Below are 27,741 nucleotides of genomic sequence, written 5' to 3' on the forward strand. Positions count from 1 at the left end.
GTGGGAGAAAACTCCCCCCAGCAATGTGTCAGGCGTTTCCTGGACACACTTGGTCACATGCCTCTCCTCTGAACTCTGAGACAGCACCCAGAGCCTGAGGAGCTGGGAGACTGACCTGCCTGCTAGCTCAGAAGGACTCTGCTACGCACAGACACAGGGCCCTGCGACAGCAGCCCAGCTGAGCCAGAGTTGAGCACTCTGCAATGTGGCTGGGTGCAGCTTGCACCAGTCTAACCATTAACAAGAATATCAAACCCTGGAGCTTGCACGAGATGGACAAGAGCCTTGTAACAGCATGGGCCTAGTAACCGACAGCCCCGCTCCTCCCTTCCCAGGGCTCCAGCACAGGGCCCAGTCTGAACACCGCCTCTCTCAGCAGGGTGGAGTGAGTGTGGTGCAGGGGCAGGAGAAGGAGACACATTCAGTAAACAAACGTTTTAATTTCAGATCCCAGAGGCTGGAGTGTGAGCGCAGCACCGAGCCTGCGCCTGGTTGTTGCAGCATCCCTGGCTCGGCACAGACGGGACCTGGCTCCCTAAGGCAGCTCTGGGGAAAGCAAGGAGTGTAGGCCATCCAGGGGGCGGGAAAGGAGAAGATCTTAGATGTTGGTTACAGTTGCAGAGACACCCACAGGGAAATGCGGAGCCTCTGCAATTCCTGAGGGCTCCAGCAGGAGGTGCAGACACTCAGTGTCTTAGGATTTGGCCCTGAGATGTTTCATTTGCACAGGCATTTTTGGGCTCCTTCAATGTCCACTAGGAGTGCAAATTAATACACCTGCTCGAGACCCCTGCAAGTCCAGCCAGGGAGATTCTCAGCTGTCCATCCCTTAGCCTGGCCCACTCACAGTGAGTCCCTGTAGAGGCCAGGCACGTCTCCTTCAGCTCCCGCCAGGAGGCACATTCAGGACGTAGAGCACAGAGGTGAAGGAGAGGAAGAGGAAGCAGCAGAAGCTGGATGCAAAGCCCAGCCAGTCCACGATGCTCCCCACAAAGCTGCTGAATGCCAGCTTGCCCAGCACTTCCAGGGTGGCCAGGAAACTGTAATGAGTGGCCTGCAAAGGGCAGACACGCACCAGCATGAGGGGTGGCAAACACAAAGAAAGACCCACTTACGCTGTCAAACAGAGGGACCAGGTAGCCCAGATAGCGCCTAAACCCTGCCCAGCCAAAGGCTGCAGGAAAGGGCCAGGAGCCCCAGAAAGCACCTGACTGTCATTCCCTTCAGCAGCTTGGAGCCAAGCCTCATCTCCAAGGCTGCAGGGTGGCCTGTGACCTTGGGCAACTCAACTCCCTTTTCTGTGCCTGAGTTCCCCATCTGCCCAGTGCAGATAATGCTTCCCTCGGGGTGCATTCACGACTGGGAGGGCCATACAGAGACTCAGATCTCAGGGCTCTTCACTAATACTGATGAGTGAACCGTCTCAGCTGCCTGCTGACACTGGTGGATCCTACATTAACATCCCCAATGTGCAGACAGGGAGGCAGATGTGCCCATTGATTCTAGTCCCCCTTGGGCCACATTTCCAGAGGTGCTGGTTGCAGGGTACCTGTATGCTGCCATCCGCCCTCTGCGTGCACTGCATCATGATGCTGAAAGCCAGGGTGGTGATCAGCCCTCCAATGAAGTGCTGGACACAGATACTCAGGATCGCAGCCCCTATACACACAGCAGGACATGGCAACGGGGGAGTAATGCGGGTGACCAGTTCAGGGTTGGAGAGAAGCATGGCACAAGTGCAGGACTGGGAGCAGCGTCTCCAGATTTCTGCTCCCAGTTCTGACGCTGATACTCTCTGTGGCCATGTACAAGTCACTGGACCTCTCAGAAAGAGCTGGGCAGAAAACGGGGTCCCCCCCCGCGCAAGAAAACTTCTGTGAAAAAACTAAATTGTTTTCATCTAAATTTCATAGAAAAGTTCAATTTTCTGGTGAAATATTTTAGTCCCAAAGTAAAATATTTCCATTTGGAAATGCTAACAAAATGCCACCTGGGAGGTGGAGTTTGGATGCCTCAGACTCCCATTCTCCTCTATAGGCTGGGCTTCCATATTGAACTACATTTCCCAAGATGCTCCATGGTCTTCCCTCTTGGAGGGAGAACAGGGTGCCTCATGAGTGTCCCTGGACGTGCTGCATCATGGAGGATATAGTTCAGCCATAAAGCCCGGCAGCAGATCCAAACTGAAATGTTCTGGTGGGTTTGGTTTGACTAAATCAAAATTTTCCATGGAAAGCAAAAACCCGTTGCCCAAAATATTGTATAGTTGAAAACCCAGTTTTCCATCAAAACACAGTTCTGAGGGAAAATTTCTGACCAGCCCTACACTGCCTCTTGGTTCTCTTTCCCTTCACCCCATATCAACAAGGAGCTCTCTTATGCTCAGCTTGGTGGTGCTCACCTTTGAAGAGAGAGACTCCATCATCGTAGATGAAGACCAAAAAGGTCTGTAAGTTCAGGCTGCAGAAGCGGAGCAGTAAGAGAGCCTTCAGCAGAGACAGTGGCTGCCTGGAAAGACGAGACAAACCCAACACAGAGATGGTTAAGGAAGCCAGTGCAGCAGAACACTGCAGGCAGAAGAAGAGCAAGCAGAACAGAAGGGGAGGGACTGTGTTTGGTTCCTCCCCCTTTGAGTGAGCAGAAGGATCATGAATCAGACACAGCAGCTGGGCCCAAGAGCAATCAAAACAGCACCAGATATCTCACTGATCTCTCCTGCTACACATGCCTCTCCCAACCCACGTACAAACCAGCCTTTTTCACCCCATACAAGAAGGGAGGTGGCAGAGCCCCATTCTACACTTAACCTCTGCTTGGACATCAGCTGGCCACCCAGTGAGGAACCTGTGATGGAGAAGACCATGGCTACCACTCCATTCCAGAAGCCAAGTTGCTGGGTGGAGAATCCATGGTCCAGCAGGAAGAGTGGGAACATGGTGGTGGTGCCTTGCTCATCTGCAAGGGAAAAGGACACAATCAGGTGAGCCACAGCCAAGTCTATGCTCTATCAGACTCTTCCCTGCATGCAGGGGTGTCCAACAGCACAACAGGGAGCTTTAATGGCTCTGCTCGATCCCTAACCCAGCCCTGGCGGGTGACCCTGTCTAGATTTACAGCTGTTATATTCAATAGCTCCTTTCCACCTGCAGCCCTGCTGAGTGCTCCACTCTAAACGCTCCTTTCCTTAGAGGAATCCTAGCCCTCACCGGGCAGGCACTCACCAAGCTTGTAGAGGAGGACAAAGCCGGTGGTCCAAAGGGTGCCCGGCACACGGAGGAGCTCCTGGAGAATTCTCCAAGGGTTGAAGGTTCTTGTCCGGGGCTGGCTATCCTGGGAAGGCCATCCTAGCGTGAGCTGCAGTTCCGGAGCACTCCACACATACAGTATGGCCAGAAGATAAATGATGGCCAGAAGCAAGAAGAGAACCCCCCAGCCCAATAGGTGCATCAAGGTCAGGAGGCCTCCTCCTGCCAGCACGGAGCCTAGTTTGTAAGCCACCACTTGGATGGTGTTGCCGTACCCGATCTCGTCCTGCCACAGGAGCCCAATGGCTACTCCGTCCACTGCGATGTCCTGGACAGAAGCAAAGAAGTTCATGAGCAGCAGCATGGCAGCGACGGGCAGGAAGTTGGTCTCTGGCGACATAGTGGCACATGCTAGGCAGGCCAGCACTAGTCCTGACATGCTGAGCACCAGCCAGGTCTGCTTGGTGTGGTACTGATCCACTAAAGGAGCCCACAGCATCTTGAGGATCCAGGGCAGGTAGAGCATTTTGGCCAAGCTGATCTTGCTGAAGGAGAGGCCCACGCTGCGGAGATAGATGGGCAGCAGGCCGGACTGTAGCCCATATGGCATCCCTTGGACGAAGTACAGGCCTCCCAACAGCACATACTTAGAGTTCATCCTTCAGCCCCAGGCCGAGGGCTCACACAGGAGAAGGTCTGGGGGAGATCCGCTGAGCTGTGGGGAACACAAACAGACAGACATTACATTGGGCTCAGCGAGGGGAGAGGCCCAGCACAGCAGGGGTTAAGGCATGGGCCTCGGCCTCAGCTTGGGAATTCAGGGTGTATGTACGAGGAGTAGGAGAGGGGGCACCAGCTTGGCTGCACAGGCCAGGCCCTGGAGTCACCTGATGCCATGGTAACAGAGAGACCATGTAGCCACTGCTGTCAAAGTGACAGCCACACCCCAGTGCTACCATGGCAACACCCCCAATGATACAGCTAGGGCCTGATACCATGGTGACAGCCACACCCCAGCACTGCCATGGCAACACCCCCAATGATACAGCTAGGGCCTGATACCATGGTGACAGCCACACCCCAGAGCTGCCATGGCAACACCCCCAATGATACAGCCAGTGCCTGATGCCATGGTGACAGCCACACCCCAGCACTGCCATGGCAACACCCCCAATGATACAGCTAGGGCCTGATGCCATGGTGACAGCCACACCCCAGCGCTGCCATGGCAACACCCCCAATGATACAGCCAGTGCCTGATGCCATGGTGACAGCCACACCCCAGTGCTGCCATGGCAACACCCCCAATGATACAGCTAGGGCCTGATACCATGGTGACAGCCACACCCCAGTGCTGCCATGGCAACACCCCCAATGATACAGCTAGGGCCTGATACCATGGTGACAGTCGCCACGATGACAGGGCCACTTACTGTGACCATACAGACAAGACGGCAGACCCCCCAGCCCAGTGAACCCCCCCAGTGGGCGGGGCTCACCCCCCCCGCTGCCGCTCCGGGGCGGGGCTGCGAGGGGCTGACGGCTCCTGGGGTGGGGGTAGGGCCGTAGGGGGAAGAGAAATTCTGGGGTCTGCAGCAGCGCCTGGGTCCTCCACAGCCACGGAGAACGCGGAAGTGCCGGCTAGAGGGACCGCCTTTCCCGCGGCGACCCAGCCACGCCCCCTGTCTGGCTGTGCCAGGCGGCTCGGAGGGTCCCGTCTGGGCTGCTGCTCGTTGGTATCGGGTGGCGGTGGGCCCTTCTAGCATGCCTCTCGCTCTTCTCTATGGCTGTGGAGGACCGACCGTGGCGTTGCCGTGCTGGGCCGGCTACCTCTGACCCCGCCCCTCCCTGGATAGACCCCTCCCTGGGGGCCGGGCCAGAGGCTGCCTGGCAGCGGGGCTGGGGGACCCTGGCGCCAGTTCTGCTCCACTCCAGCTGGGCCCAGGCCACATCCCTGGCCCTGGGGGGGGGGCACCCCCTGAACCCCCCATGCCACCCTCCTAGAGCAGCACCCCCACCCCTGCACTGCCCCACACAGGGCCCATGCCCCCTCCCCCCAGGAGCCCCGCTGCCCAGACTGCCCCCTCTCCTGGCCCCTGCACCCCCAGATCCCCTCCCCACACCCCAACCCCCAGCGTCGCACCCAACAGCGCAGAGCTCATGGGCCCCCCGCCTGCGCCAGGTCCCACCTTCACCAGCGCCCCAGCCTGTAGCACGAACCAGCCACATTCCTCCCCCCAAGCCGGCACCAGCGCCTGCTACGGCATGCCAGTGCACCCCCCCAGCCCCACCTCACCCCGGAGAGACACCGTCCAGTTACATAGTCCTTGACCTTTGCTAAAATGGGTAACAGTAGGGGGAGGGCAGCAGATAGGGACCAAATGTGGTGCCCCACCCCGCTGCCCAGTACCCATCCCCCCCAGCCCTAAACACACAGCATGGGTGTATTTCGCATAGGCCTCGCCCCTGAATGGAGGTTACTTTCCATCACTGACCCTTCCCCTGCACCACTCTCCAGGCTGCTGCGATAAGCACATTCTGTGCCCTGCCAGTCAAACGCTGACTTGCCCATCTCTGACCCCAGCTGCCTCTGCAGCCTTTCCTGCAGCCGCTGCCTGGGGGTCAGAGATGGGCAAGGTGTGGGGGTGTGCAGGTGTGGGGGGCCGGCAACGTCAGCTACAGGCTGCAGAGAAGAAGTGGTGGAGGTGCCCCTTTGTTGAGGGGTGGAGGGTGTGTCAGCAGAGGAGCTAAGGGTTGAATGACCCCTGGTAAGGTCCCTCTCACCTCCAGAAGTGGGGGCCCTCCAGAGCAGGGCAGCGGCAGGTTGGCAGGGAAGCTTGCCGTCCCAACATCCAGCCTATGCCTGTTTGTAAGAGGCCTGCAGGCTTTCAGTTAGCCAACTTTCAATGGCATGAAAATCCAGTTACAGCCATTAGCATACGTTACGCATGTCCCTGTACAGAGTGCTCGATACAGAGTGCGGGGTCAGTTAGGAGATACAAAAGGTCCATTGGAGGGCCAGTTCTGAAATCAGTTCTACACACGTACTTATTAAGCTACCAGAGCAGCTGCAAACTTAGTGGATTTAAAATTTAAAAAAAGCTGAGAGAGGAGTGTTATAGATTCCAAGGCTAGAGGGGACCAAACAAGCATCTGACCTCCTGTATAACACAGGCCAGAAAACTGCCAGCTGGGAGTGCAGGACTGTGCTGGTACCTCGTCTGGATTTGGGAGCTTCTCCCACGCACATACCCAAGCATCCCCTAACCTCTCCTCATACCAAGGTGCAAAGTAGCGTAACCCAGTCTGTCCCACTTGAAAACAATGGTTGGCTGTGGAGGTTGGCTTTTGGGTTTAGTTTATGCTGATAAAAACCAAAGGGGTGGGATATGCAAAGGCACCGAGCTTCTCAGTAGGTCAAGGACTAATCAGGGCTTCTCACTCTCCCAGGTGCCTTTGAAGAGATCACTCCACATGCCCAAATCCCCCACCCTGCAGTGCCCTACCGCCCCCAGCAGCTCCCAGGGAGACAGGCAGAGTCTTGCAACTCTGCTCACACAGCAGGAAGGGAAGGGCCAAGAGGTGAAGTCAGGCACTTTAAAAGACACTCTTTATTAGTGTGACTATAAAACCCAGATATGGTCCCAGATGGAAGAGGGGAAACAAAGATTTCAGATGGTCAGTGGAAATAGAACAGCACTGAAGACACTCCAAAGGCATTGGAACGGATAGTGAGCAACAGACAATTGTTAGCGAGGGGAAACACAACAACAGTCAAAGCTCAGATGTAAATACACACTGTTACTTTTTACACACACTATGGTACGTTGGGAGGGGCATTCTATCTCCTCTGCACCATCTAAATGTATGGAAAGCATCCCACCCATTCCTGAATGGGCCAAACGTTGCCACCTCCCAAGATGGTTATTGAATATCCAGTGGGAACTGAACGTGTCTATTCACAGCCCATGTCTGAGAAAAGTCCAGCTGTACCCAGTCTGCCCTCCCCCTGTACCGGGGGTGAGAGGCAGGGCTGGGGCTGGAAATGTGCTCAGATGTTGTACAATTTTGCAAAATGAGTAGAACACCATAGTGGAGTTAGCCCTGAAAAGTGAGAAGACAAGCCCCTGGCACACAGGGCTGGTGACTCGCCTCCCTGAGTCAGAGAGGTGCGTTTGCTTGGGGCAGGTCTAGGGGACTGAACCTTAAAAGGGACATTTATATACAGTCAACTGGATAATCGCCCAAAGCCTCTTCCTCCCAGCAAGCTTGGGAGCCACCCTCAGGCTCTGTTTTCTCGCCCAGCCTCCTTTGGGCACAGCCCACGGCGTATCCTCTCCACTTCTGAAAAGCAGGTACCTCGCCAGGTGGGATCTGCAGAGGAGTCCCCAATGCAAGTGGGAGCCCCAGTTCCCTGCACTGGGTTAACTGGGACTAGAATCACGACACAGCCATTAGATGAAGGTCCCTCATGGGAGCTCCTGGGATCTGCAGTGAGGTGAATGGAATACAGGAGCTATGGCACACAGAGCCATGGCATGCAGGGCTCCCCGGCTTTGCTCTGGTGGCTGTTGTGATGTTCCATTTCGCTGCGGGTCAGTGACTGACGTTCCTGCCCTCGCAGGCTCATTTGCATCGGATAATCTCCTCCGTGGCCAGGCGCATGATTTTATTGAAGTCAAAGTGGATGTATTTCCTCCAGAACCTGCGGTCTCGTCCATAGACCTGGGCAGGGTAACATGGGCTCCCTGTTCAGAGAGAGAAAAAGCCCTGGTCAGCTGCTGAGCCCATCACCGGCCTGTCATTCAGTGGCAGTGCCTAACTCGAGACAGAAGAGTGGTCAAAGCTTTCACACAAGCGACCTCGACATTAACAGCAGCTGAGCATATGTGGCTGGGCCTAGGCATTCAGAGGCCGGATTCCCTGCTCCATTACACCAGGGTCACCTTCTTGAGTTCCGTGGAATTACCCCTGTGTCAAACAGGCCCACAGAGCTCTAGGAGACTGTAACCTTGTTCACACAATGACAACGTCCCTGGACAGGTCATCTAAGGGGACTGCACCCAGGTCATCTGCCTCTAAAAGCATGAGCCTCTATTGAGCTAAAAGGCCTGTGTCTGTTAGTTTAAAGGCAGTAGCAGATTCCTAAACCTATATGTGGTGTGGCTACTCGAGGCAGACAGAGCCAAGCTATCAACAGGGGGTCCTGTGCAGGAGGAGGGAGGTATGTCTACTATTTTTTATCATCATCATCATCATCATATGCCCCGCAGTTCACCTGTTTGATATTATCCTGCCAGGCAGCAAGGAGTTAAATCAGAGGAGGCTGTTAGGGGAGAACCAAGAGGAAACCAAACAATGGTGAAGGTAAGGTACAGTCCCACAGATCACTAAGGGTCCTCCAGCAAACAGCGGGGATGCAATTAATTGGGGAATACCCCTGGCCTGGCTCCAAGCAGGCTGGTAGAGTTTATTCTTCCCAGGCCTGAACTCAGGAGCAAAGGGATACTGAGCAGCTGGAGGATGCTGGGTCTAGAGAAGGAAGGGGAGTGGAGTGAGTTGCTGGGGCTGCCGGTGAGCGCTGACAGGGATGCAGCAAGCAGGCTGGCTCCCCACCCAGAGAAGGGGGGAACTTACCAAGCTGGCAAGGAAAGATGAAGATCAAGGTCAGGGGAAACGTGCTCACAGGCCGTTCTTGTTCTTACCCTTCGCTCTGCATTTTCTGGCCCTTTGGAGTGCATTCATGAGACTATGCTTGGGACAAGCTGGTTTTGTCTCTCTAATCAGCTGCTGCCAAAGGCCCCCGAAGGAAAAGGGCTTGCAGGTGCCAAACAAGCCGGGCCACTTGAGTTAACATCAGTGGTGGCCAGGGTCCTGCAGCTCAGATGCTCCATCAGAGAGATGCAAGACTGTGTGATTCCTCCCAGAAAGAGGGGAAGGTAGCATAACCTGTCCTCAAAGGGGCCAAAAAGCACAGCTTGCCCTGTAACCATGACAGGTACACACTCTCTGTGGCTGGGGAAGCCCACCCTGAGCATCAGAGGTCCCCTGCAGCTCAAATCCCGCATGGATTGCTAGAGTAGGGGTAACACTCCACTCCCTTGGACTGAGGGGTTGCATACCATTTCACAATAAAAGACAAGGACAGCAGCAGGAGCAGGTCCCAAAAGAAGCCTTCAGTTTCCAAGCCAGCCCCTTTCACCATGGCCATGGTTACAAACACATTTTAAGGAGGGTTAAGGTGAGATCTGTGCAGCGGTTACAGAGATCAGGCAGAAAATGCCTAGTATTATGGAAAGTCATATTACATAAGTAGCAAAAGGCAGATAGGATTCCAGTCTTGCGCTCGGCTTGCCTTACCAATGCCATGAAATATCCTGGCAATAGCTCTGCCAGAGAATTTCTCATCCTGGCGGATGGACAGGAAATTCCGGATGTCCGAGCGGATTTGCCCTTCCCACTCCCGCAGCTACAGAGAAAACATTTGAAATTCGTTAGGCTTTGGGGGGAAAATAAGCCAGGTTCCATCTTGGTCTCCGCAGAAGGTTCCTTCTCTCTACAGCCTCGTAGTGTTGGGAGAGACCATTTCTTGATCAGATAAATCCAAAAAACAAAAAACAGGGCTAATGAGCACTCACAACCCACTTCACACCAAGGGATAAAATTAACTGGGACCAAATCAGTGAGCTGTGGTCTCATCCTGTGCTTGGATTTAGGCCATGTCCACACGAGCAAGCTGACAGCGGCACCTCTGTAAGATCTCTCGTGTAGCTGCTCTACGCTGGCGGGAGAGAGCTCTCCCATCCACATCATTAAACCACCCCCAATGAGCGGCAGTTGCTACGTTGGCAAGAGAAGCTCTCCCGCCGACATAGCACTTATGCACCTGACCACTTATGCCGGCGAAACTTATGTCGCCAAGGGGGCTGGTTTTTTTCCACACCCCTGAGCAACATACCCTTTTGCCAACAGATGGTCGTGTAGGCCTTAGATAGTTTTCTTTTGGTTACAGAATAGGGACACACGATAAAAGCCGTATTTCAAAATACAGTGCAATACAGAAACCTGGATTAGACATTGTTGTCCATCTAACACACTGACTCTCAACCTTTCCAGAGTACTGGCCCCCTTTCAGGAGTCTGATGTGTCTTGCATACCCCCAAGTTTCACCTCACTTAAAAACTACTTGCTTACAAAAAATCAGACATAAAAATATGAAAGTGTCACAGCACATTGTTACTGAAAAATTGCTGACTTTCTTATTTTTATTGATATAAAATAGATCAGTTGGAATATAAATATTGTATTTACATGTCAGTGTATAGTAAATAGAGCAGTATAATCCAGTCATTGTCTGTATGAAAGTTTAGTTTACATTGAATTCACTACATAGTGTTTTTATGTAGCCTGTTGTAAAACTAGGCAAATATCTAGATGAGTTCATGTACCTCCTGGAAGACCTGTGTACCCCCCAGGGGTACATGAACCCCTGGTTGAGAACCACTGATCTAACAGACCCTCAGATTATGGAATCAGGGGAAAATCCTCTAATTTACTTTTCAGCATCATGGCTGATCACTTTTGCTCTTTTCTGTTTGAAGAGTGAAACCAAAAGTGATCACTTTCACTTTTTTTTCTGATCACTTTCACTTACTGGTTGTCTAGTACAAGGGTGCTGCAGGGAGAGTGTTTAAACAGGGAGTGCAGGGAGACTTTTTAAATGAGAAAAAAAAGGGAAAACAAAAAAGTTATGGAAATATTTCTACTCCCATCTGATCCAGTAAAACCCTTACCAAGATACCCTTTTAAATTTGTATTTGGGACACTTTGAAGATGAAAAGTGTAAAGTACTAATTTTGAAGTGCCAATGACATCAATGGAACCAGGACTGGCCCTCACATGTTGCTAACAAGTCCTAAATTTAAAGGTGCAGAATCATTTGATAGCATCCCTTTAAACTTCTAAAAGCAAAGTGCAACGAAGGAAAACACACCCACCCCCACCCACCCCCACCGGGCAAAGTGCTTCCATACTTCAGCAAAAGAGAAGGGTCTCAAATCCAGTCACAGAATGTTCACCAAAATGGCAGCGCCAACGGTTTTAAAGCCAGAGTGAGACAAGTGTTTCCTAGATTCATTCGCTTGCTCTCTCACATACACACCCCCTCACCCCTTTCAAAGCTTGACATCCTTTAATCCAGGAGGACCCAGTACTGCCATGGATTTTGATCCACTCAGAGCATGCACACACACACACACAGTCCATCACATCCCACCCAGTACAACCATACACTATACAGACAGCCTTTCTAATGCAACAGCTGACACCACATCTACTGTCTACATGCCATGGTTTCAGGGGTATCAGAAATGCCAGCCTGCAAGTGGCTCAGATGGGCTCAAAACTAGATACCAACAAAAGGAAGTAAACAAAGGAGTTTGCTCACTTTCATGTTACTGAGATCTTCTGCCTCCTCTTCTTCCCCGCGCATTAGCTCGGTCTCGTCCAGCACAGGTTTCTTCTCAAAATAGTCCATTAACAAGGCCTTCAGCTGGGAGCTCCTCTCCTTGTCCACACGCTCCGAATACAGGGTGCTGGCTTGGCAGGCCACACTGCCCAGGAAAAGGTGTGTTAGTGTTAAATCGTGCACCACTAGATCTTAGAGTGCAGGATAACTGGAGAAGTGAGTGGGATAAGCCACAGGGAAGGAGGAAGAGCAAGAAGGGACAGGATCCCAAGGGTAGGGGAAAAGGAAGGTGATGCGTATAGAGCAGGACAAGCATATTCTGTCCCTACCCTAGAGTTCTAATCGTTCCGTGCAGGTTCTTCTCCTGCCCTGGAGAATATCTAAGTATCTGGCAATCACGTCCGGAGTGATGGGATTTGTATCTCCCCTGCGTGGTTCGTTTTCTCATCCTCTCCCCGGGGAGGAGCATGCATGCAGGGAGCAGTTTGTTTGGTAGGGCTTGGAGTTGGAATGGCCACACTGCTTTGTGTTTATGTCAGAGATGGCAGACCAGTGGAGGGGGCAAGTTCTTTGCTCCTGTGTGAGCACCGCCACTGGCCCCGGTCATTTCAGGATCTGGGTCACAATTATGCCCCTCATTTTCAAAAGCTTTCCATGGACTTCCCCAGCCACCCTCACGGACCTTCCGTCTCTGCTCCCCACCCCAGCCAAGCAGTACCAGCCTCCTCGCTGCCCCACGCACTGTCTGACCTGCTGACAGATTGCCTGCGTTTCGCCCTGTACCACTGCTGTCTAACTCATTGCTCCCACTCCGCTTCCATAGTCTTATCACCAGCACATATTGCAGTAACTCCCGGGGCCTCCCTCAGCGGGGAAGGGAGGGTGGAGGTAAGAGGCATGAGGTGAAACCTCTTTGTGGAGGCTTTAACTGGAACTGACCGTCCGGGGTGTGCAGAGTGGGGCTGGGTTCCCCACAGCTGCCCATGCTCACCTCTGGAAGGCCCTGAAGCAGGCTTGGAGCTGGCAGAGAGTGGTTGTTTCCCGCGCCGTCACCCGGTGGTGCAAGAAGTTGCACACAGAGTCCATTTCCTGGTCTGTGAGGTCTCCGTAGGAGCGCAGGTGAAAGGACAGGTCGCTGAACTCCACCAGGACACCGCTCTTCCCAGTGCCATGGCAACCTGGCAACAAGGCGGGGGAGGGGCTCTTTATGGGAACTGACTCAGGATCACTAGATGACACACGCACAGCAAGAGGGGGTGCACTGGTACAATCTCACCGCAGAGGACACAAGAGAATCACAGAACACAGGGCTCCGAGCAGGGCCAGAAAACGGTACATGAGCTCTGAGTGCCCAAGAGGGCCAATCCCACAGACACCCGTGGCACTTTTAGAGCCCCTGCCCACTGCAGATGCTACAGAACTCATGTGGACTGCAGGAGGAGGGGGGATTTTATCCTTCCACCATAGCTCTCTCTGGGGCTCCCTTCCCCAGCTCTGCCCCTACTCCCCGGTGCCCCGGAGAAGCAGTCTCAGCACCTTTCTGTAGCTGTGTGTTCCACTGGAGCTGGCGCAGGGCTCGCTTCACCGGCAGAACCTCCCAGCCCATGGAGTCGCTGAGTGCAATCACGTCGAACTCCACAGAGCTGGCGTGCGTGTGATCCACCCCTGCCAGACGCTCCCGGGCCAGACACACTGCGATGGGCGGGGAGCTGAGAGCAGGAGGAGAGAAAAAGCCGAGGATGCAGATGCTGAGAACCCAGAGACAAAAATCAAAGCCAGCAGCAGTAACATGGGAACTGGGGAGGGGAGAAGGGGACTAGCGCAGGGAGCCAGGAACTCCTCCAAATTAGATCTACCTCTGACACAGACTCCCTCTGCAGCCTCGGGCCTGTCTCTTTGCAACCGTTGCCTACCGCTCTGCAAAGTTGTGAGGATCAATGAGGTAAGATATGCAAAGCTCCGTGTATCTTTATTAGCGTCAGGTTTGCTGCACTGGCCCCCCACATCGGTGTCTGTATGCCGCTGCCAGCTGACCCCTGGAACTGCAGAGGTAGGCGGGAGACAGCCAGCCCGGAGGCTGCTGGCCAGCTGTGCAATGCTGCCTGTAGAAGGCACTGGGTTCCAGGAGGCACCTGTTTACGCACTGGGCACAGGATCCAACTCCTTTATCTGAGCACTGTTATTCAGCCCCTTGTGAGCCCAGCTGCTGTACTCCCTGGCCAGTGGTGTAGTGACCAACCTGGCAGCCTGCATTGAATCAGGCAGTCACTCCTGCAGGCAGCAAGCATCCAGGATGAGTGCAGCCCTGCCATCCCACTCCCTCTGGGCGTCCAACAGTACTGAATATAACCCCTAGCACAGCAGTGCAGTGCAAGGAGCCTTTCAGAGGAGAGCTCGAATCTATTGCCCCCTCTGCTCCCCGAAACACGCCCCCCTACGGCACCACAAAGCAGCCCCACCTTTGTGGGGCACTTCGCTGTTCCTTAGCCAGAGGACGCACAGTGGAAGAGCCCTACCCAGCTGTGCTAGACTATTCCTCCGCCAGTGCAGAGCGTCTGCCAGCCCAGTCTCCAGGGCGTGGGCCTGTCTCTCTCTCAGCATCCCAGGAGATGCGCTCTCTATCCTATTCCTCATAGCTCCTCCCGGCAACGTTCCAGATTTCCTCCCACGAGTCCTACTTATCCATCCTTCAACCTCTTCGCCCCCCTCCTCCAGGTGCCAGCTCCCGCAGTGCTTGCTGGCAAGAACATCCCCAAGCTGACCTCCTCCCTACCAAGTGCAGTCACGGCTCTGGTCTGAGTAGCCCTTCCCGGTAAGGAGGTGCCCAGAAGCAGATGGAACTGTTTCGAAGCTGGGTCTGAGCTGATTAAGGCATTTCCCACAGAGTTCGCACATCCCGAGAGGTCTCTCCATTCCCCGCATGGAAGGGCTCCGATTTCATCACTCCCCACGCCACGCAGTGACTCTCACCTTTTTGCGGTTGCCCGGAGCTGCTGGGGGCCCCCGTAACACACCACCCGGCAGGAGGAGAAAGTGGGGTGCAGCAGCTCCACCCAGCACTGTGGATGCAGCTCCAGGTAACACAGCAGGGTCTCGATGCCTGTAGCAGAAGAGAGGAGACATGCGCCAATCACGGAGCGTTCCGGTGGGACTGGCATGAGCTGCAGTCATCTCTCAGAGTCCCACTTCGAAGAGCCAGGCTTTTGGTTTCTCTGTGTCCGCACGCTATGGCCCACCTCTCCCCGGGTGCAGCCTAGCCTCCCATGCCACCTGCTTACTGCCCCACACAGGACCTGCGACTGCCCTCCATCTGGCTTGCTCAAGAGCAGGGCATGGTGGGACATGAGCCGCCCCCTCTATATTAAAGGGGAGGAGCTGCACGAGTCTACATTCTCTATGCACAAGGCACATCTATGCACATCCCTCAGGCTCACAGCAAGCTCGGGAGCAGCCCCAGCCTGGCTGGAAGGTAGTGATAGGATACAGAGGGACCCTGACAAATTAGAGGATTGGGCCAAAAGAAATCTGATGAGGTTCAACAAGGTCCCTAAGTGCAGGACTCTGCACTTGTCCAAGTGGCTAGGCAGCAGTTCTGCAGAAAAGGACCGAGGGGTTACAGTGGACGAGAAGCTGGATATGAGTCAACAGTGTGCCCTTGTTGCCAAGAAGGCCAATGGCTTTTTGGGATGTATAAGTAGAAGAATTGCCAGCAGATCGAAGGACGTGATCGTTCCCCTCTATTTGACGCTGGTGAGGCCTCATCTGGAGTACTGTGTCCAGTTTTGGGCCCCACACTACAAGAAGGAGATGGAAAATTGGAACGCGTCCAGTGGAGGGCAACAAAAATGATTAGGGGACTGGAACACATGACTTATGAGGAGAGGCTGAGGGAACTGGGATTATTTAGTCCGCAGAAGAGAAGAATGAGGGGGGATTTGATAGTTGCTTTCAACTACCTGAAAGGGGATTCCAAAGGGGATGGATCTAGACTGTTCTCAGTGGTAACAGATGACAGAACGAGGAGTAATGGTCTCAAGTTGCAGTGGGGGGCGTTTAGGTTGGATATTAGGAAAAACTTTTTCACTAGGAGGGTGGTGAAGCAGTGGAATGCATTACCTAGGGAGGTGGTGGAATCTCCATCCTTAGAGGTTTTTAAGGTCAGGCTTGACAACGCCCTGGCTGGGATGATTTAGTTGGGGATTGGTCCTGCTTTGAGCAGGGGGTTGGACTAGATGACCTCCTGAGGTCCCTTCCAACCCTGATATTCTATGGGCAATTTTCAAACACCAGACACAACGGCTGCCTCTCCCCGTCCCCTGATGTACCCGTTGTGCCTCGCCAAGTTTGTGAGAAGGAAAGGGGAACAGATACAGCAGCAAGGCCTGGCCTGACCTATAATGGAAGACAGGGTCAGCCCTACCGGATCAGGCCACGTCCCAGCCAGCCCCGCCATGATCAGTCTGCTCTGCCACCAGCACAAGACGTTGCACAAAGGCAAACAAGCCCACACTATCCCGGCCAGAAGCCCCGTCCTGCCCACAGAGCTGAGGGGAGGAAGAATCCTTTCCAGATCGCCACGCCAGGAAGCAGCGTGAGCCTCACCTTCCTCTCGGATGTCCAGGGATTCCACCGTCTGCTGCACAGGGATGGCACGCTCGTGTTTGTAACACACGCGCTGCTGCCCACTCATCCTGTCATCCCGACATGCCTGCTCCTTACCGGCTCCCATGAGCTCCATCAGCTCAGCGTCCAACACCTCGCCCCCCTGCAGGGAAACAACGCCGAGCCCTTCTCAGGCAGGAGGTACCAGAGGCGAGCAGCTGGGGCTGGAGGCCTCCTTCCTCCCTCAGAGCCCACACATGACAAGCTCCCAAACAAGGTGCCCCACCTGGCTGGGACATGGGCTGCAGCTCTGCCCCAACCCACTTCTAACCAGGTTCAGATGGACCCTTGATTTTAAGCTGAACGGGCAGCCTTACTTGCCCCTTGATCTCCAGAAAAGGTGCAGCCCAGGGGAGCTGCCCTACCGCTGCCCCATGTACAATCCCAGGCCTGCGTGTCTACATGATCCCAACGCATAGGGTGACCAAATGTCCCGTTTTTATAGGGACAGTCCTGTTTTTGGGGACTTTTTCTTATATAGGTGCCTATTACCCTCCACTCCCTGTCCCGTTTTTTCACAGTTGCTATCTGGTCACCCTACTGATGTATCGTCTCCAGGGGCCAGAGAGAAGGTTACTCTCTGAACCTGCCATCAGACAAATGGTAAGGGGGCAGGCCAATCAGATCAAGATGGAGCATGGCATGCTGGGACCTGTAGGCCCCACAGACTGCACTGCTGTATTAAAGGAGAGAGGGCAGCCCAGGCCCTGCGTTGGCCACCCTGGCGCTCAGGGCTCGTTCCTCACCCTGCTGAGGTCCTGTTGTTTGCGGTGAAGCTCCAGGCACTTACAGCGAGAGAAAACCTTCTGAACTAGCTTCTTAATGGTGAAAAAATCCACGGTGTCAGCGTAGATGTGTCGCCTGAGCTCATGCAGATCCCCGCCCTGGGGAGGACAAGGAGCCGGGGAACGTGGGGTGAACAGTGAGACACACACAAAGGTGAGAGAGCAGCCCCTGCCACGCACGCTGAGCCTGGAGCTTCCCAGCTGCTGGTGGGGAAAATGAGGCCAAGAATTGATGCCTGCTTGGGACTTGCTGAGACGGAGGCTGGGCAGCGAGGAACAAGGCAGTAGGACGTTTCGCTGTCAGTCCTTGTGGTGGGAGGGAAGAATCTGGATGTGGGGCAGGTTTCCTCCTCACTCTGGACTCAGTGCTGGTCCAAGCCTGTGACTGGCTCCAACAGCGCAGGGCTTCAGGGCCAAGGATTGGTTGTGCCAATCCTTGAGCACCCTATAAGCCCTAGAGAGCCCCGGCTATTGGATTCATTGGGGGCACGAGAGCCATTCACCTTCCTATAATGGCTGCAGCATCCAGCTACTCAGCAGACTAAGCAGGGGCGTCAGTCAGGCTGGGATTTCGACTGGCTGCAGCAGAGGTGGCTGGTGGGGTGCCCTGGCTCTTGGCTTAGCCCCCACCCCTCCGGCAGCAATTACCTCCGGATCCAAGAAGAGATGGCAATGCGCTGGCTTCCCGTCCCGTCCCGCCCGCCCAATCTCCTGCACGTAGCTCTCAAAGTTCTTGGGCATGTTGTAGTGAACGATCCCACGCACGTCGGACTTGTCTAGCCCCATGCCAAAGGCCACCGTGGCCACCACGATCCGCAGCTGGCCGCACATGAAGTTGTTCTGGACCCGGCGGCGCTCGGTGGCACACATGCCACCGTGGTAGGAATCGGCGACCCACTTCAGAGGGCACCGGATGCTTTTCTTAGCTACGCCACAGACATGGAGAGAGAAGAGAGACCACCACTGAATGATCATTAGCACCGATATTGGGCTTCTCATTCTCAGAGAACCCTGCAAGCGGTCACTAATTCATCAGAGGTGGAAACGAGCAACAGACAAAGCATTTAGGAAACACACACCCCCGGTTAGTCGCCCCCTCGCTGGGTAGCAGCGACATCATCTGCTCCAGATCAGCAGGTGACTAATTCCCATTCGTTCTCCCGAGAGGGTTTCTAAGATGGAGCTTTAAGCCTCGATTTTAAGCGATTCAGTCTTTGCTCCTCATTTACGGTCTGTAGCTGAGATTTGGGTGTGGCTGAGCCAGAGCTCCCGGCTGCAGGGGTGGGATTGGTTCAAGCTGCAGCCAAGGAACAGAGTCAAAAGCCTGAGCAGGCCAACAGGCCAGCCAGCAGGGTCCTTGGACAAAGCGCCCTTCCTGACATCACTCACGTGGCATCCCCTGAGGTGGTTTAGCCCTCCCGGCCACCACACCCCGCCATGTTTGCTACGATGGTCTGTAACGGGGGAAGCAAAGCCCATGCATCTGAAGCTCACAGAAGGCATTTCCCTGCCCTGCCAGGATGGGTGCTTGGTGTGGGGGAGGGGAAGTGAACTTCTCCTTCCTCTGAAGAAGTGTCAGGTATTTGCACTGTCAGAGGCTCGCTGCTGGACTGAAGGGCCCAGTGGTCTGAGCCAGCATGGAAAGCCCTGTGTGTCTTCGACTACTCCCTCCAGACGGCAATTCCATCCCTAACACGCTGCGTCCCAGTGGCCTCTGCTCCAGTGTACATCCGTTCACAGATGCCCAAGGCTGGTGCACAGTCTAATCTCAGGGGAGGGGCTGGATCGTGCTTCGCTCTCGGTGCTGCAGGAAAGCCCAGTGACGACCTTTTCTTACCCTTGGCTTTCTTCCTCTTCCCAGCACTATCGTCATGGTGCTGCTCCTCAGCAGTCATGGACTCCCTGAGCGTCACGCCCTGGAGGCGCGTGCGGATCAGTGCCGCAATCCGGGCTGTCTCCTCTCGCCGTGTGCAGTAAACAATGACCGAGTCCAGGCCCCCAAACCTCTCTCCCTGCAGCAACGAGACCAGGGCCTGGAACCAGACAAGGAGAGAATGAGTCTCTGCTCTACAGACGCTTCACTCTCGAGGAGCTTCTCAAGGCAACTCACTCCTCTCACAGGCCAGAAAAGTCCACACCTGAGCTTACGAGCCCCCCAAAGGCAGGAACACTGACCTGCTCCCATAGACAACTCCCCAACCCACTCCTGGTGAATTCCACTCCCTGCACAGCATAGAACGAATACGTGGGGATCCCAGAGAAAGCATGGCACCCCAACAGATCCCAAAGTGAGGCTAAGAGACACATGGATCATTTCATGCACCCTCAGAGAGCAGCCACTTGTGGAGGAGACATGCACGGCAGCCGTCTAACAGCTCCCAAGAACGCTACGCAACCACTGAGGTCAGAAAGGAATTAATCCTGTACTGAGCTGAAACCACAGGGGGAATTTAACTTGATCCCCGGAACTTGGATTTAGAGAGATGGCAGAAAGCTTCTCTAGTCCTTCAACGACCATGCGAGTCTCTTCCAAGTTCCCGGAAAGCCCTGCTCCCCCTCCCTACCTGATCCTTGTCCCTGTCCGTCGAGACCGAAAGGTGCAGGTTTGGGGGAACAGCAGCAGAGCGCACGGCTATCCCCTCCTCCTCCTGGATACCCAAGTGATGGGCCACATCCTGCGCTGTGGCTAGCGTGGCCGTGGCCGTAAGGCCCAGAAGGCAGCGCACCCCTAGGCGATCCCGAAGAACCTGCAGCGAGAAGAGCCGTCACTCCTTAACGCCAGGGGCTGGCATTTCCCGGCCGAGAGACAGTGGTGTGCTACACGTGGGGTACAGCTCTCTGGAGAATCCCAATCCCCCCCACACCCCAACATCACACCACAGCTCAGGGCAGGAAGCGAGGACGGTGCCTCAAGAGGCAAGTGGAACACAGGGGGTCAGAATGCAGTTACCCAGGAGGGAATTAGCAGCCAGGAGTTTGGTCTGACAGCTCATCTCAGAGACTGCGACCCTAGAACCCCTTTCCTGGCACCACGTCTCATTGCTGCTGCTAACACAGAGACAGCAGGCGTGTGAGTCTTTATAGCCCTGGCCATCTCCCCGCAGGCAGACATGTCACGCCACGCTGGTGCCAGGGAGCTCTGGCCAGATCCCCCCCCCCCGTACCTTACAGAGCCGCAGGTAGCATGGGCGGAAGTTGTGGGACCACTCAGAGACACAGTGTGCTTCATCGATACAGGCAAACGCCACGGGGGGGAGCTGGTCGGCAGCGGGGAGACAGCTAGATCCCGCCCTGCCTCCGCCCACCAGGGCCTCCGGGGAGAGCAACAGCACATGCACCTTCCCTCCCTTCACCTGCAAACACGCACAGCATCAGGAAGGAGGGGTTACCCCCGTAAGAATTACACATACCCAGCCCCGCCCCCAGAAACACACACACCGGGGGGTGGGGGGGGGAGAGAAAGGAGGGGGAGCTGGGTGGCCCATGGGATTGGATAAATCTCAGCCCCTCCAACCCAGCCCTCCTGGGGGCCAGAAGGTCTTTCCCATCCACTGGCTGCTCGGTGTGAGAGGAGCTGGGCGCTCTCAACTCAGATGCCTGCACCTCAAAAGACACCAACACAATTAGTACCAACTGGTCACTGTAATGGCCTCTTCAGGTTCTCCCGGCCCTCCCACTCCCCATCCCTACTGACGTGGGGTGGGAGGCGTGCAGGGTACCTGTTCTCCACAGCTGCCCATCCAGCTCCCCTCACCAGCCAGAAATGCATGCCCAATCAGCACTCATCAGAACAGCCCCAGGGCTGTCTACACACACTCCGGAACATGGTCAGGTGTGTATTTAAATCGGAATCGCTCCATATGTGGCCAAGCACTGCCCTAGGGCGAGCCCAGCCCTGACAGCAGTGGGTATTTCCCACCAGTTCCCATTAGCCGGCACACGAGTGGTCTCTGCCCCATCAGTTAGACCAGATCCACACCCAGCGTCTCAGAGCAGCACTCCTTAGGAAGGGACAGGGCGCCGCACGTAGCAGGCCTGCGCCCCAAGCCAAGTGACAATGCCCTGGGCTCCTTATACCCTTCCGAGGAGGGTGGGCAGCCAGTCCAGGATCTGAGAGCAGGCTCAGATTCGCAGCTCCTACAGGAGGGTCCCATCACCCCAGGCAACTCACCCTTTCTATAGCAGCCTCTCGCTGGCTCTTCGACATGTTGGAGTGAATGCAGACCGCCTTCAGGTGGGGGGGAAGCCCTGAAACCTGGGAATGAAGTGCATTACACGCACACATCAATGGACAGGGACAGGGCTCCTCCGCCACTCAGTCTGGGGGCCTGGCTACAGACTCAATGTCCAGCAGCCCAGGGCTCCATTGCAACCCTTGTCAGAGGCTTCCAAGATGTCCTGCCTGGCACATCAGAAAGAACAGGGCCCTGAGCAGAGCGGAGAATTCCCAGCAACCCCCTGGAAACAGGAGGGATCTGGAGATGGGAAATATTTATCCCCAAAAGTACCACCCCTGGGGGGTGAAGAGCCCCAACAGCAGAGTGTAAAAAGAGAGAGTAAAAGGGGGATGAGGGAGTGGATGAAGAAAGGACAGAATCGGGCCCAATCCGGCTTCTACTCAAGTCAATGATCCGGCTTCTACTCAAGTCAATGATCCGGCTTCTACTCAAGTCAATGGGGCCCCGAGTGCTTCCCCTGAAGGGACAGGGGCGAGGGAGAAGGCCCAAGGGAAGGAGCCCCAGTGCAGCCAGGCTGCGATCAAAGCCACGTCCCATTTACCTGGTCATCCATCAGCGACACGAGTGGGGAGATCACCAGGGTGATGCACTTGGACCGCTTGCCATACAAGTACGCAGGGAGCTGGTAGCACAGCGACTTCCCCATCCCCGTCGACAGGACGACCAGCGTGGACAGACCTGGCTCAGAAACAGCAGCAGCAGAGTCAGCGGCCACGATCCTTGGAATCCCCCGGAGGAGTCAGCGTGGGAAGGGGGCAGAGAGATGTGGTGGGCGCTGGTGCCTTCCCCCCCAGCCCTGGCTCATTTCAGCACTGGCGGTCTGGGGGGAAAGTGCTCTCGGGGCTAAACCCTCATTAGGCAAGTGTTAGACCAGCCCTCAGGTGCCATGAATGACCGTTCCTGAGTGGGTGGGGATGGGCAGGAAGGATCTACTTCAGGATAAGACAGACAGGTTACCTGAGAGAATCCTCATGACAGCCACCTCCTGGCCCGGGCGGAAGGCACTGTATCCCAGCTCAGACAGAGCTCGAAACACCTCCTGTGGAGTCTCTGCACAGCACGGAGACACACATGCAGTCAGGAAAGGGCCTGCAGTGGAGTTCAAGGCCCTGCCAGTTGCAAAGCCCAAGGGAGGACTAGGCCAACGGTGCACACAGGCAAGGAGCTGCTAGCACAGAGAACGAGGGAATGGTGTCAAGTCTCCTGGGTTCTAGCTGAGCTTTGGGAAGGCAGGTAGACTAGTGGTTACAGGAAGGGGAACTGGGAGTCAGGACTCCTGGGTTCTATTTCTAGCTTTGGGAGCGACGCCTGGTCTATTGCTTAAAACGGGACGACGAGTCCGATTTTATTCCCAGCCAAAGCCGTTCTCCCGAAGGGGAGCACGGGCATGAGCAGAATGCGAAGGCCCCTCATTGTCATGCGCCCACGTTCCCCTCCAAAGCGGCAGTGCCCTTCCTAGAGAGACCTGCAGCACCAGGGGCCCTGAGAGAGCAACCTGCTCAGTGCAGAATGCAGATTCCACACCACGGGGCTGGTGCCTGTGGCAAAGCAATGCAGGTTTGTCTGCCCAGCTGCACGAGCAAGGTCCAGTGCATCCAACACGAGTACAGCACATACTCACCATAATCCCGTTCCCTAGCACGGCTGCCTTTCACGGCTCTTACCTCGCACCTTCCCATCCTGCCCCAGCCCATAGAGAGGCTCCATTGGTGGGGGTGGAGCAGGTGGCTCATACACGGGCCTCTGCATGCGCAGGTCGAACTCCCCCTCGCCAGCCCTCTCGGGCCCGGCTTGGCCGCTTCTGCTCTCAGCTGGGGATGGAAAGGAACAAGCCAATGGAACCCAGGCTAGGTTTATACGGTACTTGGCTGAGAGGAGATCCAAGGTGCTGGCGACTCCACCTGTGGCTCTTTCCCCGGGGTCAGTACAGACCCAGTGCCGGACAAGCCGCTTGCACTCACACTAGCTACAGCCCAGAGGTTCTGACCCCTTCTGGTCGTTAAAGACTCTCCATGAGTTGGGATATTAACCCCAGCGTCCTGGTCAAATACAAACCTAGGGAATTATCTTCTACCTCCTTCAATTCCCTTGGTGGTTTTAACTAGATGCAGGATTCTCCTTCACTTCCTGTCCTAGCCTGCTGAGTGGTGTGGCTGTGTGCTGGTAAACAGCTGTTATGTTCCACCCCAGAGGGGGATGCAAGGATTCTCCTCTGCGTCTCTCTGACACGCAGTGTTTGCAGGGCACTTTATGTAGCGCCTTTGATCCAGAGATCCTAAACATTTGTCATCACCACCCTCCTGGTCAGGCCTCAGCCCAGGGCAGGGATAGACAGCACATGGTTCTAGTGAGCAACCTGCTCCGGGCCAGAGACGAGCCACTTCCATCTTCGCTCACCACGCTAGGCCCTGCCGCTGCGTTTGATACCACTGATCACCAGATACACCTGTCTGGCCTCCAAAAGGCTGCAGGGGTGACTAGAAACACCCCAACCTGGCTCAGGCCCCTCCTCTCCAACCAACTCCAGAGAGTCATTGTGGGTCTCCACTCCAAAGCCCTCGCCCCCTAAGTCCCACAAGGCTCATCCTCATCCCCATGTTATTCAGCACCTGTAGGGAGCCAGGGAGATGGCCAGGGCTAACGGCCAGCAGGACACAGATGACACCCAGCTCTGCTGACCTTGCACCCAACCAAGACTGAAGGGCCTTGTAGGAAGTAGGACAGAGTTTCCGAAATTTTCCTCCGTGGTATCCCTCACTGTTGAGGGCATTTTCCTTCAGACTGAGTCAGCCTCAGGGTCATTTAGGTCTCCTCCATGCTGTTGGATACTCAGACAGCCATGGAGACATACTTCCATCTGCAGTCAGGCAGAAGTCTGCGCCCCCTTCTCTAGCCTAGAGCTGGCCATCCAGCGATTCATGGCCTGGCTTGATGACTGCAACCCAAATCTAGGAATGAAACCACAAAGCCTGAAAAGGCTCAGATGGGTACAGAATGCAACAGTCTCTCTGTGGCCGCACAGGTCACCATGAACACATCTCTCTGGCATTGCACTCTGCACTGGCTCCCCACAGAACCCAAGAGATTTGCCTATGCCATCCAAGAGATAACTCTCCCTCAGCAACTGTGGCCTCCACCAACAGCTCCGCCCCACTGGGGCAACAGAACTACCAGCCACTGGAGAGTCTTAGGAGTACAGGAGGCAGAACTTTCCTGGGAGCTGGGCCTAGACTGGAACTGGCTTCCTCAGGAGATATGAGACCAGGGCTTCACCACGCTCAGGACTCAGTGAGAGACTCATTGCTTCAGTGTAGCTTTCCTGTAACAATGTCTTGACATACATACAGCATAGCCACACATGCAAACATATACCACCAAAGACAAAGAAAACCTATAAAGCAATCGAGCTGTTTCCTCTACAGTCTGGGATGGAAAACATGAAAGAGACTTCTTCTTTTCCACTCTTTGGGAGGCCTTTAGTGGTGGGAGTTATAAGCACCTGGATGGACAGAGACAATCCTCTTTCATGCTCTGTTGTAAAGAACTCTTACAGCAAGGTCTTTTGCATTCAGAATTAATGAGAGCTCCCCCTCCGGGCTGCCAGCCACTCAGATAACAATAACCCAGTCTGTATTGTGGCTAGAAGTTATGCTTGGACTTAAGCATCAGCAAATTCTAAAACCATAGGGGCATCATCACATGCTGAAACTTCATCACACAGAGCATATCAGCTCCAAGACAAACACCACAGCTTTTGTGTAGAGGGAAAGGGGGATGCTTTTGTTGTCTGTGTGATGCACTTTGCTAAGAGCTGGCCGTATGCAGAGAAGGGCCTTTTGTTCTCAGAGCTGCTGCAAGAAAGTTCGAAGGAGACACACACAGAGCACTCTCCTGGAGACTCTGCTGTTATTCTTCCTTGCTTTCTTTCATCTACAAGACAAGTCAGCCTGGACACTCGTGCAGGGTTTGCTCTTTGGAAGCCAAACAAGAGTGAGTTGAACAGGGCTATGGCACCCTTTAGTGGGCAGGATGGAGTCATTAACACTTTACAAATCAAATGGGTCTTGCGGGAGATACAAACTGCACCCCACGTCTAAGCAGAGACAGGATGGAAGTGGCTGCAGCTTCCTTAAGCTGCTGAGCCTAGCACTAGCTGCAGTACGGAGCTAGATCAATGTGCGAGGCAGGCTGCACAGCAGGGGTGAAGAGAAGGAGTGATGGTAACAGAGCAGGAGCTAGCTTCAAGGGATGTTGTCAGCTGCTGAGGCCCACTGCAGACAGAAGAGGGGCGCACCAGCATTCTTCTGCCTCGTCTCTCCCCTCTAGCTCGGACCATTTCGTATTGATTGGCGTATTGGCACAGCACCAGGGGCCACAGGCACTGATCAGAACCCCGCTGCGCAAAGCGCTCTACAAACACATGTACTGGATTCGGATGAGCTAGCGTTACAATACGTACAAGAGTCCTGCTGTCTGAGAGCCAAGCCCTGGCAGGACCCCCACTGAGGATTTTGGCTGACGGCTCGCCCTAGGGTCTTCAAAATTTCATTGCACTGAGAAGGGAGCAGATCCAGGCATCTGCTTCCTCACAAGCACATAGCAGAAAGGCCCAGTCCAGGACTAGAAAGAGTTAGAGAGAAAAACCCTTTGTTTTTGTAGGGTTGCAACCATGTTTGTTTGCTCCTCCAAAATACTTTGCAGTCTAGTTCAATTAAAAAAAGAGAGACCGCAAAGTTTACCAGCAGGTGACAGTCCAGACTGCTGTTATTTCCACGAAAGGTCACATTTTCACCCATCCAGGACTGTGCTCCCTTTAACATGCACCCTTCTAAGCTCCCATCTCAGCTTTCCTTCTACAGATGCAGCTACAAAACTGTATACAAGTACTTAACCTTCCAGCTAGTCACGGATAGCGCTGCTACTCCACGACCAGCCTCTAGGAGCCACTGGAGAGCAAGGCAGACGTGCCCCCGCCATTAAGCGAAGCCAGCCCTCCTGACTTACCCAGGGAGCAAACCAAGGAACAATTAACCTCTGTGCCATTAGAGTCTCACCTGAGATCTTGCTGTAAGCCGTGTTAGTCATCCGGGCCACTTCTTCCAGAGTGGGCAATGGCGTCTCCTCTTCAATAGCTTCGCTGTTTTCCTCCAGCTGTGGGTCAACAGCTGGAGCTAGCCCTGCAAGGCAGGAAGAGTCTCACTCCTACAGGGGTGGCAGTCATGGGAGGGAGGGGATTCTGAAGGCCAGGGCCTCTCTGTCCCAGCATGTAAATTTGCCAGCCCTGAACAGACGCAGCACTTAGAGCCAACTGCGTACCCATTGCAAAGCAACACTCAGTAGCCTGATCGCTACATGCAACACATTTCACACCAATGCTTTAAAGAAACAAAACTGATACATGTCCTAATGGAGGCATAGGTCATCGCTGGTCATTGTGTTTGTCACTTGGGAACTGGCCCAAGGTCCAGGATCTGCTATATTCAATCCTACACTAATGGCTAGACTACAGGACCAAAGCGAGTTTTAAGCTGCTTATGGCTGATCAGGTTGTGGGACATCATAAGAACAGCCATACTGGGTCAGACCAAAGGTCCAGCTATCCCAGTATCCTGTCTTCTGACAGTGGTCAATGCCAGGTGCCCCAGAGGGAATGAACAGAACAGGGAATCATCAAGTTATCCATCCCCTGTCGCCCATTCCCAGCTTCTGGCAAACAGAGGCTAGGGACACCATCCTTGCCCATCCTGGCTAATAGCCATTGACGGACCTATCCTCCATGAACTTATCTAGTTCTTTTTTGAACCCTGTTATAGTCTTGGCCTTCACAACATCCTCTGGCAAGGAGTTCCACAGGTTGACTGTGCGTTGTGTGAAAAAAATACTTCCTTTTGTTTGTTTTAAACCTGCTGCCTATTAATTTCATTGAGTGGCCCCTGGTTCTTGTGTTATGAAAAGGAGTAAATAACACTTCCTTCTTTACTTTCTCCACACCAGTTATGATTTTATAGACTATCATATCTCCTCTTAGCTGTCTCTTTTCCAAGCTGAAATGCCCCAGTTTTATTAATCTCTCCTCATACGGAAGCCATTCCATACCCCTAATCATTTTTGTTGCCCTTTTCTGAACCTTTTCCAAGTCCAGTATATCTTTTTTGAGATGGGGTCACCACATCTGTACGCAGTATTCAAGATGTGGGCGAATCATGGATCTATATAGCAGCAATAGGATATTTTCCTGTCTTATTATCTATCCCTTTCTTAATGGTTCCCAACAGTCTGTTCCCTTTTTTGACTGCCGCTGCACATTGAGTGGATGTTTTCAGAGAACTATCCACAGTGACTCC

General features: G+C 54.4%; 2 protein-coding genes across 3 annotated transcripts in view; both read right to left on the bottom strand.

Moving 5' to 3' along the window:
* Positions 1–432: 432 nt before the first annotated feature.
* On the bottom strand, positions 433–5,014 carry SLC33A2 (solute carrier family 33 member 2). 2 transcript variants are annotated; one of them, XM_077809690.1, is made up of 6 exons: positions 4,679–5,014; positions 3,222–3,960; positions 2,808–2,955; positions 2,402–2,508; positions 1,550–1,659; positions 433–1,054 (listed from the first exon to the last, which is right to left on the bottom strand). In XM_077809690.1, the coding sequence occupies exons 2-6, from the start codon at positions 3,901–3,903 to the stop codon at positions 881–883; spliced, it is 1,221 nt and encodes a 406-aa protein (XP_077665816.1). In that variant the 5' UTR covers positions 3,904–3,960; positions 4,679–5,014; the 3' UTR covers positions 433–880. The 2 variants fall into 2 exon arrangements, with proteins under 2 accessions (XP_077665816.1, XP_077665815.1); XM_077809689.1 differs by having other exon boundaries at positions 4,643–5,014.
* Positions 5,015–6,828: 1,814 nt separating this feature from the next.
* RECQL4 (RecQ like helicase 4) overlaps positions 6,829–27,741 on the bottom strand; it is a 42,802-nt gene continuing 21,889 nt past the window's right edge. Inside the window, exons 9-25 of the mRNA XM_077809691.1 lie at positions 26,452–26,574; positions 23,062–23,208; positions 22,355–22,447; positions 21,939–22,075; positions 21,331–21,414; positions 20,324–20,512; positions 19,724–19,906; positions 18,997–19,192; positions 17,808–18,085; positions 17,121–17,258; positions 16,315–16,477; positions 14,683–14,812; positions 13,249–13,421; positions 12,704–12,890; positions 11,692–11,857; positions 9,606–9,714; positions 6,829–7,993 (exon numbers count right to left, since the gene is read on the bottom strand). Of these exons, the coding sequence (XP_077665817.1) occupies positions 7,872–7,993; positions 9,606–9,714; positions 11,692–11,857; positions 12,704–12,890; positions 13,249–13,421; positions 14,683–14,812; positions 16,315–16,477; positions 17,121–17,258; positions 17,808–18,085; positions 18,997–19,192; positions 19,724–19,906; positions 20,324–20,512; positions 21,331–21,414; positions 21,939–22,075; positions 22,355–22,447; positions 23,062–23,208; positions 26,452–26,574 (2,618 nt within the window). The 3' untranslated portion in view covers positions 6,829–7,871. The remainder of the gene's footprint in view (positions 7,994–9,605; positions 9,715–11,691; positions 11,858–12,703; positions 12,891–13,248; positions 13,422–14,682; positions 14,813–16,314; positions 16,478–17,120; positions 17,259–17,807; positions 18,086–18,996; positions 19,193–19,723; positions 19,907–20,323; positions 20,513–21,330; positions 21,415–21,938; positions 22,076–22,354; positions 22,448–23,061; positions 23,209–26,451; positions 26,575–27,741) is intronic.

This window comes from Eretmochelys imbricata, chromosome 2 (genome assembly GCF_965152235.1).
Source record: "Eretmochelys imbricata isolate rEreImb1 chromosome 2, rEreImb1.hap1, whole genome shotgun sequence".
NCBI lineage: Eukaryota > Metazoa > Chordata > Testudines > Cheloniidae > Eretmochelys > Eretmochelys imbricata.